General features: G+C 43.1%; 1 protein-coding gene across 6 annotated transcripts in view; it reads left to right on the plus strand.

Moving 5' to 3' along the window:
- Positions 1 to 12544, plus strand: part of KMT2C (lysine methyltransferase 2C) — a 334572-nt gene that overhangs the window by 75607 nt on the left and 246421 nt on the right. For all 6 annotated transcript variants that reach the window (XM_077808386.1, XM_077808385.1, XM_077808388.1 and 3 more), the window contains exon 2: positions 1964 to 2052. In XM_077808386.1, the coding sequence (XP_077664512.1) occupies positions 1964 to 2052 (89 nt within the window). The remainder of the gene's footprint in view (positions 1 to 1963; positions 2053 to 12544) is intronic.

Raw genomic sequence — 12544 nt, forward strand, 5'->3', positions numbered from 1 at the left:
GTTGTATGCCCTTCCCAATAACGTATTAAGGCTACATCTTGTTTGTTTTTCTTTTAAAAAAAATCTGGAAAATCATTTAAATAACATGAAAGTGGTGACCAAAACCTCCATTCTATAGATAGCTCTCCAAGATAATCTAAATTTGGGACTAATAATTTGAGGAGGAGGAAAAAATCCAAAGATGCACCATACAGATGGAGAGCCCATAAAAACAACCTTCTTCTCCCCTATGCCTTTATCAAATATCTACATTTATGTCGATAGCTTCTCAGGGAATGCAATTACTGACCCAGTCCAGTTTCACAGACTTGCTGCTTCCTGGGAGGTTAATTTGTACAGTCCTTTGGGCGTTACTATCATAATAGCTAACATTTTGGGTAATAAGGGTGACTTACTTATTTTTTTATTGAAGTAGTGGGTCTGCCATGTGTGCATTTTGGACTTCCCCCTTCCTATTGGGACCCAAACAAAAGCCAAGAAACTCAAAAGTAAAGACTGCTTTTTAAAACTCCTTTGCTTTTCATTGTGTCTGGCACAGCAATATTGCATCCCCTGAGTGGGAATGAAAGATGCTGTGGATTTCAGACTGTTTTGATCTCCATTTTAATCCCTCTACTCCTCCATGTGGCCAACACTGTTCTAATGTGACCAGAGAGATCTCCTTACTATGAGACATCTACTACTCTGGTATGGAATGCTCTGCTTCAGCAGTACACTCAACAGAGCATGAACCAAAATAATTCTGTTCAAATTCTGCACCTATTGTCTTAGTTCCTGAGCATCTGAGGTGGTGCAGGATGGAACATTTTCTTTGGACTGCTCAGTTGATCTAGTACAGAGAAATTATTTTAATGCGATTCTTTTATATTTAATAGAGCTATGTGGAAAAGGGCAAGTCCTTTTCATGGAGGATTTCGATACTGAGAAATTTGGTTTCATTCCAATTTGGAATGAAAACTAAAAATTTCAAAATTCTCAGTGAAATGGAAAGTCCTGGCCCTCTGGGACAGTCTGCCTAATGGGCTGCCCTAGAGCTGTGAGCCCTGGAAGCTGTGAGGTCCCTGGCTTGGGGGTAGTCTGCCTGCCAGGAAGTCATAGCAGCCTCACAATGCAGAAACTCAGCAGGTGAGCTGCTGAAGAACCTGGAATCTGGGGCTCCCAGGGCTTACAGGCTCTTGGCTTCCCATCAGCCCACCAAGCTGGCTCCTGAGGAGCCGGGCAGGTAAACTGACAGGAAACTAGATGGGTTCCTAGTGAAAAACTTCCTGCTTTCTGTCAGCGCTCCATGGAACATTTCAGTTTCGAATTGGCATTTTCTATCAGTAAGATATTGTTGCATCTGAGAATTTCTGACCCACTCCAGTATTTAATTTTAAAAGTAATTTGTCAACTAACATCATTTTTAGCACAGTTGTTCCACGAGCAAAATTTCTTTTTTTGTTTTTTGTTCAGTTTGTTTTTTCCAATGATATGGTCATATTCACTGGAATTTATTTTCTGGCCTGCTTTATATGGATATATGTCTGTGTATAGTGTGTAAGATTTGTTAATGCACAAGTTTTGGACCACATTCTAAAGTAAGATCGTTATAATTGCCTTCTGCATAATGAAAAATGTGAAGATCTAACACAACATTTTTCTCTTGTAGTCAGACTGTAGGCCACTGGCATGCTCAAAAGAGCTGAATTACTGAATGATTCTGTTAATAGTAATTGCAAAATCTTATGGGCTGGCAGCTGATTAAAGGGGTACCATGTTAACCTTTAGTGGTATAATACTCTGTCCATCAGAACAAAAAAGTGTAGGTAGGACTGTCAACTAATTTCATAAATAATCGCTGGACTTAAATTCTAGATAAGTTAGTGATGATAATGACTCAGTCAACATAAAATGATTTTGATCCTAGATACATTTAAATTGAAACGAGTTGGTTGTGAACAATGTGCCCTTCTTACCTTTGTAGGCCTCGGAGTAGAGGAAAAACTGCAGTGGAGGATGAAGACAGCATGGATGGGTTGGAGGCAGCAGAAACAGAAAACACTGTGGAAACAGGTAAAGAGACATACAGTATCAGTAGAGTCCTCTTGTCATTTCTCTTCTAGAAGTGAGTGCGTGTAGTTATGCAGAAAATTTGTTTGTTTATAAGCAGGAAAATCATCTCTTGCTTTAGTATGACACCATGAAACAGACATTTACATGTTTATAAAAATAAGACTGCATTTTCTACCTTTTAAAAATCATCTGAAAGGAAATTCCTCTGTATTTCAAATGTCTAGTGGCTCTTTTGTTTTGATAACTCTACCACTCTCTAATAGAAATAAAACACAGTACCAGCCATTTGTATGTTATCTGCCAAAATACAATGTTGCTCTTTGCCCTATAGTTGCAGTTAACTAAGGAAATTATACCACAGGGATGGCATAATGTTAGCGCTCTCTCTGCAGCTGTTTGAGAAACACCGGTTAATTTGCTAGTCTTGTTGTAAATATTTATATAGAGATAGCACCCAAAGGCCTTAATCAGGATTTAGACCCCATTGTGCTGGGTGCGGTACAAACATAAAAAAGATGTAATCCCTACCCTGGAGGGTTTACAGTCTGAAGACCAAAACAATGGGTTAAAACATACAAATGAATATGATGAAAAATTTCCACAGCTTTGTTAGCTACATGTATGTAGCTCTTGGAAATCTGCCTAGGCTGTAACTATCAGGCAGGGTTTTGTAGCAGTCCTGACAGAAGTGAGCCTTAATAAGGGATCTGAAGGAGAATAAGGAAGAGACTGTATGGATTTTATTGAGGAGCTCTTTCCATGCATGTTGGACAGAGCGAAAGAAAGCAAAGAGGTGTTCAAGGGAGAAGCTGCCAGGTGGGCAGTAAAGGCTGGGAATGCTGGCAGAGTGAAGGCGGGTGTCCACATCAGGATGAGTAACTAGATCAGCTAGGAAGGGTGGGGCTAAATTGTGAAGGGTCTTAAAGGTAAAGACAAGAAACTTACATTTAATGTAGAGGTTAAGGGGGAGCCAGTGGACTTGGGTAGCCAGATTAAGGAGGTGATGTGATCAGAATAAGGAGCCATTTTAGCAGCATTATTTTAAATAGACTTTGGGGGAGCAAAGTTACAGTAGTTGAGGCCATAAAGCAGGAGGTTGTGATAGTCAGGGTCTGAAATTATGAGGATGTGGATGAGAGATTTAGCAGTGTTGTCTGGTCTCTTGCTACCCATTTGGTAAGAGTTACGAAGTATTGAGGAGACTTTGTGCTCAGGCTGAAGGTTTCAGGGAGTGTTCTGAGGTGTTCAGCAATTCTTACTGATAAATGAATGGTAGTAATGGGTTCTGAAGGGTGTCTAGTTCAAAGGGACACTGTCAACAATTGATTTTGTTGTCTAAGTCTGCCAGCACTTAGTTTAGCCTGTTGCATTACCTATCTCATGCACTGGTGTTGTGACATATTCTCATGCACTGCTCTGATGGGAGCTGGCATGTATGCTCTTCCCCAGGCCCTACATAAGGATGTTTACCAGTAACAGTGGTGACAAAGCAGAAACTGAAGCAGCAGCAGGCACCAGTATCCTTAGGAAAGAAGGGGAGTGTAGAGGAAGGCGAAAGCCAGTGTTAGGGGGCTTATTCCTTCACCTGCTTACTTCCCTAGTCCTTCTCGCATGAACAGAGAGCAACAATACCCAAAGTCCAAAGGTGCAAACAATTTGATGTTTATTGGGGTGAACTGCCAGCAAGCATGATTTCCAGTTTCCTTCCTTAGTGTCCCCCTTCCCAGCTCTGACATCACAGAGCCTTACCTGTGTCCCTGTTCCCATTTCCCCCCCTCAGCAAAACATGATTCCAATTTCCCCGCCCGCATTCCCTGTTCCCATTCCCCGCCCTTATTTCCTGATTAACTGCAGACTATATAGTAAAACTTAAGTTCTGCTTAGCTATACCTTAACCTCTCATTTTACTGAAATTTAACTAATAATTAACATATTATAAAATGATTATTTAACCAATTATATCCCACCATCTTAGTTAGTTTACACCTAGCAAAATTAATTATACAGCAGATAGAAACAATCACAGAACCAGAGACCATGCAAATAAACAATAGCAAAGTGGGAACTATAATGACAAAACAATACAGAAGTGAGGATTTCACAACTACATCTATAAAGACATAAGGGTTTCCCAGTTGTGTCTATTGATAAGTGAGTTATTACCTAACAGAAAACTATCAAACTAAACTTCCTTTTACATCCTCTAGGCTTTTCCTTTTCTCTGGAGGTGATTGCCTTATTTCAGTGTGACTAGTTTGGAATGTGAGGATGTGACCCTATGCTTCTCAGCTTATGGCTGCCTCTGCTGCTTAACCAGAGATCTTAGCCTAAGAACAGGGCCTCAGACTGTCACAGTAAAAGAAGGCCCTTAAACGCCAGCAGACAGTGATTTTGATTCTTTCTTTTTCTTTTATATCTCTATAACTAGCCAAGTGATAAGAATACACCTAAATTCTTAGAGTATAGGCCTTTACAGACAGGATATCTATCTATATCCTGACAGCCAGGTCTACACTGTAGAGTTAGGTCGACGTAAGGCAGCTTACATCGACCTAACTCTGTAAGCATCTACGCTAAAATGTAGTTCCCACCAATGTAACTCATCCACTTCACCTCCAAGAGAAGTGTAGTGCTTAGGTTGATGTAATTAGACACTGCATTACTTACATTGACTGTTACTGCCTTTCAGAAGCCATCCCACAAATGCCCCACATTGACACTCCTGCTGAAGATGCACACTGCTGACACAAGGAGTGTAGTGTGGACATGCAAAAGCGATTTAATTACTGTGGCAACTGTATGTCAACGTAGCTTAGTGTAGACTTGCCAAAGCCTAAGCCTCCTTGTTGCTTTGTTCTCGGGCTTGCCCATTACACACAACCCTGCCTCCCCACTGGAAACACCCTTGTAAACTTTATCAGGGGAATAGAAAATGTTTTGTTTGTTTTTTTTAAAGGAGGTAGAAAAAATCTGTACTGATACAATACTATTTAAAAGGTGCTTTAATTACTACATTGTTCTGGCGATACGCAGTCATGTTAACTAGTTTACCGACACTCCCTGTGTCATCACAGAGATCTGTGAATAATGAATTTGTTTGGAGGAGAGGCAGACAAGAAGGAATACTTCACTTGCATCCCTTTTGGAGTCTCAAAGATCCTCCTGTTTACCCCATATCTTCCATCCTCTTGGTCGCTATGGGCCTGACTCTTCTTTATGCTAAAGCCCCTTTACACCATTCTGGCAGTGTATTTAAAAAAAAAAAAGCCTTATTGTAAATGCGCGCGTCCAATATCTCTGGACATGAGGGACCAAACGGGACTTAAAGGAACATTGTCAGTTTAAGCAGTTTGGGGAATATTGACTGCTAAACGAATGTTAGACTTGGTTGGGGAGGGAGAGAGCAAGCAGGTAGTCCTAATTAACTGGTGTCAGGGTTCCTTCCCCACTCCGAACTCTAGGGTACAGATGTGGGGACCCACATGAAAGATCACCTAAGCTTATTCTTATCAGCTTGGGTTAAAAAATTCCCCAAGGTACAAACTTTGCCTTGTCCTTGAACAGTATGCTGCCACCACCAAGCGTTTTAAACAAAGAACAGGGAAAGAGACCACTTGGAGATGGCTTCTCCCCAAGCCCTACACACCCCATTTCCTGGGGAGGCTTGAGAATAATATCCTAACCAATTGGTTACAAAATCATCTAAGACCCAAACCACTGGATCTTGGAACAATTGAAAAATCAGTCAGGTTCTTAAAAGAAGGATTTTATAAAAAAGAAAAAAAACAAAAAAGAAAAAGGTAAAAATTATCTCTGTAAAATCAGGATGGAAAATACTTTACAGGGTATTCAGATTCAATACAGAGAGGATCCCCCTCTGGGCAAAACCTTCAAGTTACAGAACACAGGAATAAACCTCCCTCTTAACACAGGGAAAATTCACATAAAACAAAAGATAAACTAATCTGCCTTGCCTGGCTTACCTATACTGGTTGCAGTATTGGAGATTTGGATTAAGATGGGTTGGAGTAGATGGATTTCTGTCTGGCCTCTCTCAGTCCCAAGAGAGAACAACCACATAAACAAAGAGCACAAACAAAAGCCCCCCCCCCCCTTTATCTTGTATCTTGTCCCTTTATTGGTCCTTTGGGTCAGGTGCCAGCCAGGTTAGCTGAGCTTCTTAACTCTTTACAGGTAACAGGATGTTGCCTCTGGCCAGGAGGGATTTTATAGCACTGTATACAGAAAGGTGGTTACCCTTCCCTTTATATTTATGACAACTGGTTTTTAAGATTTGCTATCCTATGGCTTGCTAGGATTTGAATAATTTTGGCAGAAATGTTTTCAGGACCAATGAACTTTTTAATGTACTAGTCTGGAGCTAATAAGCAGGGAAAAAAAAGTTATACCAGTTAGCTGTTAATAGTCATATATAAAACTATTTTCTATTCATTAAACAGAAGGAGATTTTAGTTGTCAGAGTATGTGTGGTCTGTGTCATTTTATTTTTTTAAAGGCTCGCTACTGAGATGGGTATCCTTTTTTTTTTTTTTTTGTGGTTGTTTAGCTTAAAAAAAAAAAAGAGAGAGAAAAAATGGACTTTTGCAAAAACTTCACCAGTATTTCCTAACAAACGATTTTAAACTGGTAATAGTATTGTAGTAGGGTTTTTAAATGGGCCCTTGAATTTGAGAGTTTAGAATGAGTTCATGTAAATATAAAGGTGTAATGTGGCCTTGGGCAAGTCACTTCACTTCTCTGTACCTCTAGTCTGCTTTCTTCTCTCTCTTGTCAATTTAGAATGTAATCACTTTGAGTCAGGGACTTTCTCTTGCTGTATGTTCATACAGAGTATGGCACAATGGTGCCCTGATCTCCGTTGGGGCCTCTAGACGCTACTGTAATACAAATAATAAGTAATAATAGTCATATGTTGTTAGCGTCAATTGAATTCAGAGTAATCCACGTTGCTGTCAGACAGGGACATGAGGAGGGCCCTACCAAATTCAGGGTCAATTCTGGTCAATTTCATGGCCATAGGATTTGAAAATTAGTCAATTTCAAGTTTTCAGATGTTTACATCTTAAATTTCAGTGTTGTAACCATGGGAGTCCCAACCCAAAAGGGAGTTGTGGTGGTGGGGGTGTCGCAAAGCCGTTGTCGGAGGGTTGCGGGATTGCCACCCTCGCTCCTGCAGCCGCAGGAGGTTCCTGGAGGTGGAGGTGGGTCTGATCTCCCTGCAAGAGCAGCTGTGCAGGGGAGGAGCAAGTTCTGTCCCTCCCCAGCATGGGGACTAGCAGCTGGAGCCTGGGGAATGGCAGGAGCCCCTGGCTGAGGCGCCTCCAACCCTGACCCTCCCTCTCCCTTCCCATAGCTAGCTTTCCAGGGGGAGGGCTTATTTCACAGTCCATGACACGTTTTTCACAGCTGTGAATTTGGTAAGGCCCCAGACATGAGAGACAGGAGGAAGGGGTATTCCCACCTTTAAGGCAGGAGGTTACCCCACAAACCCTTATTCCAGTGATTTTCAACCTGTGGTCTGTGAACCCCTGGAGGTCTGCAGACTTAAGATTTTCAAAGGGGTCCACACCTCCATTTGAAATTTATTAGGGGTCTACAAATAGGGTTGAGGTAGAAAGGTTGAAAACCACTACCCTATTTTTTAGACCCACCGGGAGGGAGATTCCCACAGTGGAGAAAGCAGAGGAAACATGTCTCCCATCTCCTGAAGGGAGCAGAGGGGGAAGATTCCCCACTTTCCCCTACCTCCCAGAGAGAGATTCTGCACATACTCCCATCTCCTGGTGAGAGTTACCCCCTGAAGAGTTTCAGAGTAACAGCCGTGTTAGTCTGTATTCGCAAAAAGAAAAGGAGTACTTGTGGCACCTTAGAGACTAACCAATTTATTTGAGCATAAGCTTTCGTGAGCTACAGCTCACTTCATCAATGAAGTCTCTAAGTTAGTCTCTAAGGTTCCCCTGAAGAGTGTTGCCTCAATGCTGATGACGTGCTAACAACCCACTTATCTTACCACTGCATGTATTAAATTTAATGTAATGTTCACCAGCAGACATGTACCAAATCTATGAGAACTTTGTTTAAATGTTTCAGAGTGGTAGCCGTGTTAATCTGTATCAGCAGAAAGAACGAGGAGGACTTGTGGCACTTTAGAGACGAACCAATTTATTTGAGCATAAGCTTTCGTGGGCTAAAGCCCACTTCATCAGATGCATACAGGGGAAAATGTTGGAACCTGTGTGCGCGTGTGTGTGTTACAATAATGTGCATGTGCCAGTGTTTATATGTAGCAAAACCATTGCATTAATATTTAGTAAGCAAGTAAACATGTTATAAACAAGGAAAAAACAGGTACTAAATCCATCCGTTTAGAATTCCAGTAAGTGAATACTACTGGATCAGTTTACCAGTAGCATTTATTACAAGTATCTGACAATCAAACTATCTGAATAGAAATGTGAATATATGTGTACTCACTTAGAGGCCAGGAAAGGTACATTAGGAGTTTAACTCGTGGTAGCAGCAAAGTTGCTGGAAACATTGAGTTTTAAATATAGGTATTGCAAGAAGGAACGTTGCATCCAGAACTATTTCTTATTTATATTTAAACTAGGGGGTCCATGGTTTTCAGCTTCTGTAGTTCAAGCTTATTGCGTGCACCCCACAAACTTTCCACCCTCCCACCCCCCTCTGTTTCAGGCCTCCCTGAAACTCTCTCCCTTTGTGTCCCTCATCCTTCCCCTTCCCCCCATTCCAGGGGTTCTGTGCACCCACTTTCACCCCTCCTCACATGCCAGGGGGTTGGTGTGCTCTCCCATTTTCCCCTTTCCTCATATACCAGGGTCCTCTATTACGCATTTGGATATCTTTAATTCTGAACTCCCACTGGTATTTCTTGGCATATGTGCCTTTTCTTTGGTGTGCAAACATTTTACATTTTTTAATGCAGAAAACTATGCTAATGATACTTTACAGCTGAGATTAATACAAGTTGAACCTCTCTAGTCTGGCACCCTTGGGACCTGACTGGTGCTGAACCAGAGAATTTGCCAAATCATGGGAGGTCAATGGAGAGTGCCAGCGGGTCCGCATAGGTCCGGGGAGTAGGGGAGCAGAGGGTGCTGCAGCAGCCCCAGGCTTTGTGCCCAGCATGGCCACCTGCCTGTGGGTCCCGCTGCCACCGAGATTTCTGGCCTCTGGCCCCCCACCTGGGGACTCCGATGCCAGTCCCAGCCACCAGCCTCAGGTCTTCCCCCTCCGTCCTGGAGCTTGAATGCCATGAATCAGCTGTTCGCGGTGCTCTGGAAGTGCTGGGATGGAGGAGGAGAAGTTGGGAAGCATGGGGCCGGTGTGTGAGAGGTGCTGGGGAAGGGGGCAGAGAGGGAGCTTGGCGCCAGTGGATGCTCCACACCCACTAATTTTTCCCGGTGGGTTCTCCAGCCAGCCAATGGGAGCTGCATGGACGGTACTTGTGGGTGCAGGCTGTGCATGGAGACCTGCTGCCCCCTTCCACCCAAAGGGCGCACAGAGACATGCCAGCAGCAGCCAGCCGCAGCCACTTCTGGGAGCGGCTTGGGGCCAGAGCATGCAGGCAGCCTGCCTGAGCCCTGCTGCGCCACCGGTTGGGAGCTGCCTGTGGTAAACACCTCCTGGCCAGAGCCTGCACCTCACACCCTGTCCCACACCACAACACTCTGCACCAGCCCAGAACTCCCTCCTGCACCCAAACGCCCTCCGGACCCCACACCCCCTCCATTAATATAGTAGAAATGTGTGGCCCATGACGACTTACCAGAGTTCGTGTAGTGGCTGTTGCCCACCCCTGCTCTTGACTCTAGCATCTGTCTAACCTTTCCTTTTTCCAGCTAGCAGTAACATGGCAATCACTTATCATAGAATCATAGAATATCAGGGTTGGAAGGGACCTCAAAGCAGGACCGATCCCCAACTAAATCATCCCAGCCAGGGCTTTGTCAAGTTTGATCTTAAAAACTTCTAAGGAAAGAGATTCCACCACCTCCCTAGGTAATGCATTCCAGTGTTTCACCACCCTCCTAGTGAAAAAGTTTTTCCTAATATCCAACCTAAATCTCCCTCACTGCAACTTGAGACCATTACTCCTTGTTCTGTCATCTGCTACCACTGGGAACAGTCTAGAGCCCTCCTCTTTGGAACCCCCTTTCATGTAGTTGAAAGCAGCTATCAAATCCCCCCTCATTCTTCTCTTCCGTAGACTAAACATCCCCAGTTCCCTCAGCCTCTCCTCATAAGTCATGTGTTCCAGTCCCCTAATCATTTTTGTTGCCCTCTGCTGGACTCTTTCCAATTTTTCTACATCCTCCTTGTAGTGTGGGGCCCAAAGCTGGACACAGTACTCCAGATGAGGCCTCACCAGTGTCGAACAGAGGGGAATGATCACGTCCCCCGATCTTCTGGCAATGCCCCTACGTATACATCTCAAAATGCCATTGGCCTTCTTGGCAACAAGGGCACACTGTTGACTCATATCCAGCTTCTTGTCCACTGTAATCCTTAGGTCCTTTTCTGCAGAACTGCTGCCGAGCCATTCGGTCCCTAGTCTGTAGTGGGGCATTGGATTCTTCCATCCTAAGTACAGGACTCTGCACTTGTCCTTGTTGAACCTCATCAGATTTCTTTTGGCCCAATCCTCTAATTTGTCTAGGTCCCTCTGTATCCTATCCCTACCCTCCAGCATATCTACCTCTCCTCCCAGTTTAGTGTCATCTGCAAACTTGCTGAGGGTGCAATCCACACCATCCTCCAGATCATTTATGAGCTATTGAACAAAACCGGCCCCAGGACCGACTTGATACCGGCTGCCAACAAGACATGGAGCCATTGATCACTACATTGATCACTATTTCACTACTTGTGAAATTCCACCTTCTCCTGAAGAATCAAGAAATGATGGGTTATAATGCTCCTATATTTTGCTGTTGTCTGCCAGAGTATTGTATTTTTGGAGTAATTTGGGGAGTCTATTTAACAGTAAGTTTTAAAAGATTAAGGGTACGTAGAACCTGGAATGTGCGCTCTTTTTGGGTATCAGTATAAATCTAAAGAAAGAAATAACAAAACAAATACATCCTAGTAGCCTCTGTTGGTTCATTTTTCTTTGAGGGTTTTTTTGTTTGCTTCTGTCTAATACTGAGCTCATGCTTCTATTCTCCTGTTGGTAGATCATTTTCTTCCTGTGTTAGTTTAAGCAAATTTCCATCCAAAGTATATTTTGCCTTAGCCTTGGTTCTCCCTTTAGGTTTCCCGAAATTGAATTCTACATGCTGATCCTTTGATCATTGTCGTTCCTTATCAAAACTTTCATAAATTACTCACCTCTTCTTTAGAATTCACAATCCTTCCTGTCCTTGTGTCACTTGTGAATGTTGAGACCGTGCAGATTGTCCTTTCTTCCACATCACTTTTGTATAAATGAAATAAAGTTAGTGCTACCAGTGATTCTTGTGGAAAACTCCTCCTCATAAATCCACCAAGGAGGATTTTATTCTATTTACACTAAAGCATTTGGCACTTTACCTACAAATTCTTAATCTATATAAGTCCCTATTCCTCTATGTTGTATGGAAGCTTCTGGTTTGATACTTGGGAAAATGCTTTACTGAAACCTAGAAAATTATGTCAGCTGATATCATTTACCCCTCATTATTTTATATCTTTGGTAACCCTGATACAGTGCCCAATGACATTTGTCTGGCCTGTTGTTTTTTTGCTAGACTCATGTTGATGACTTCTTGATGATGTGTGCTCCTCTAATGCACTTTCATCCTTGGACAAAGCCTATGAGCATCAGAGGTAAATAGTTCTCAATCAAAAATTGAGTGTGTCACCTGTGGAACAAACTTGCAGAGAAGATCAGACGAATTTAGAATTTGACCAGGATCAAAGTTTGCTGCAAAACCCCTCTTCTCTAAGGGTTTGTCTACTCTGGCACTTTACAGCGCTGCAGCTTTCTTGCTCGGGGGTGTGAAAACACCCCCCCCGAGCGCTGCAAGTTTCAGCTCTGTAAAGTGCCCTTGTAGACAGTACACCAGCTCTGGGAGCCCCTCGTGACGGTGCTGCGACCACACAGCCACCTTAAAGCGCTGCCACACCGAGCGCCTTAATGTTGCTAGGGAAAATGTGCCGTAAGAAAAGAGGTCCCACCATAGTCTGCTCATTGGACAGGAGAAAAGTCAAAACAAAATAACTCTCTCTCAATACCTACTTGTCCCAAGCAGAGCTTCCGATCAGGGAAGGGAAAACAGCAGAAATTTCCTCTGGTGCAAGCCTAGCTTTTTGAAGTCAGTGGCAGAAACTCTCATTTACTTCAGTGGATCCAGGATTTTACCCATGAAGTCCATTAAGGACCTTGCCATGCAGCCATAACTCACCTAGGAAGTGTTCATAAACTACAGTGATGGACACTATCGAAAACCCTAAAGTAAATGAAAGCTAG

This window comes from Eretmochelys imbricata, chromosome 2, assembly GCF_965152235.1.
Source record: "Eretmochelys imbricata isolate rEreImb1 chromosome 2, rEreImb1.hap1, whole genome shotgun sequence".
In the NCBI taxonomy this organism is placed as follows: Eukaryota; Metazoa; Chordata; order Testudines; family Cheloniidae; genus Eretmochelys; species Eretmochelys imbricata.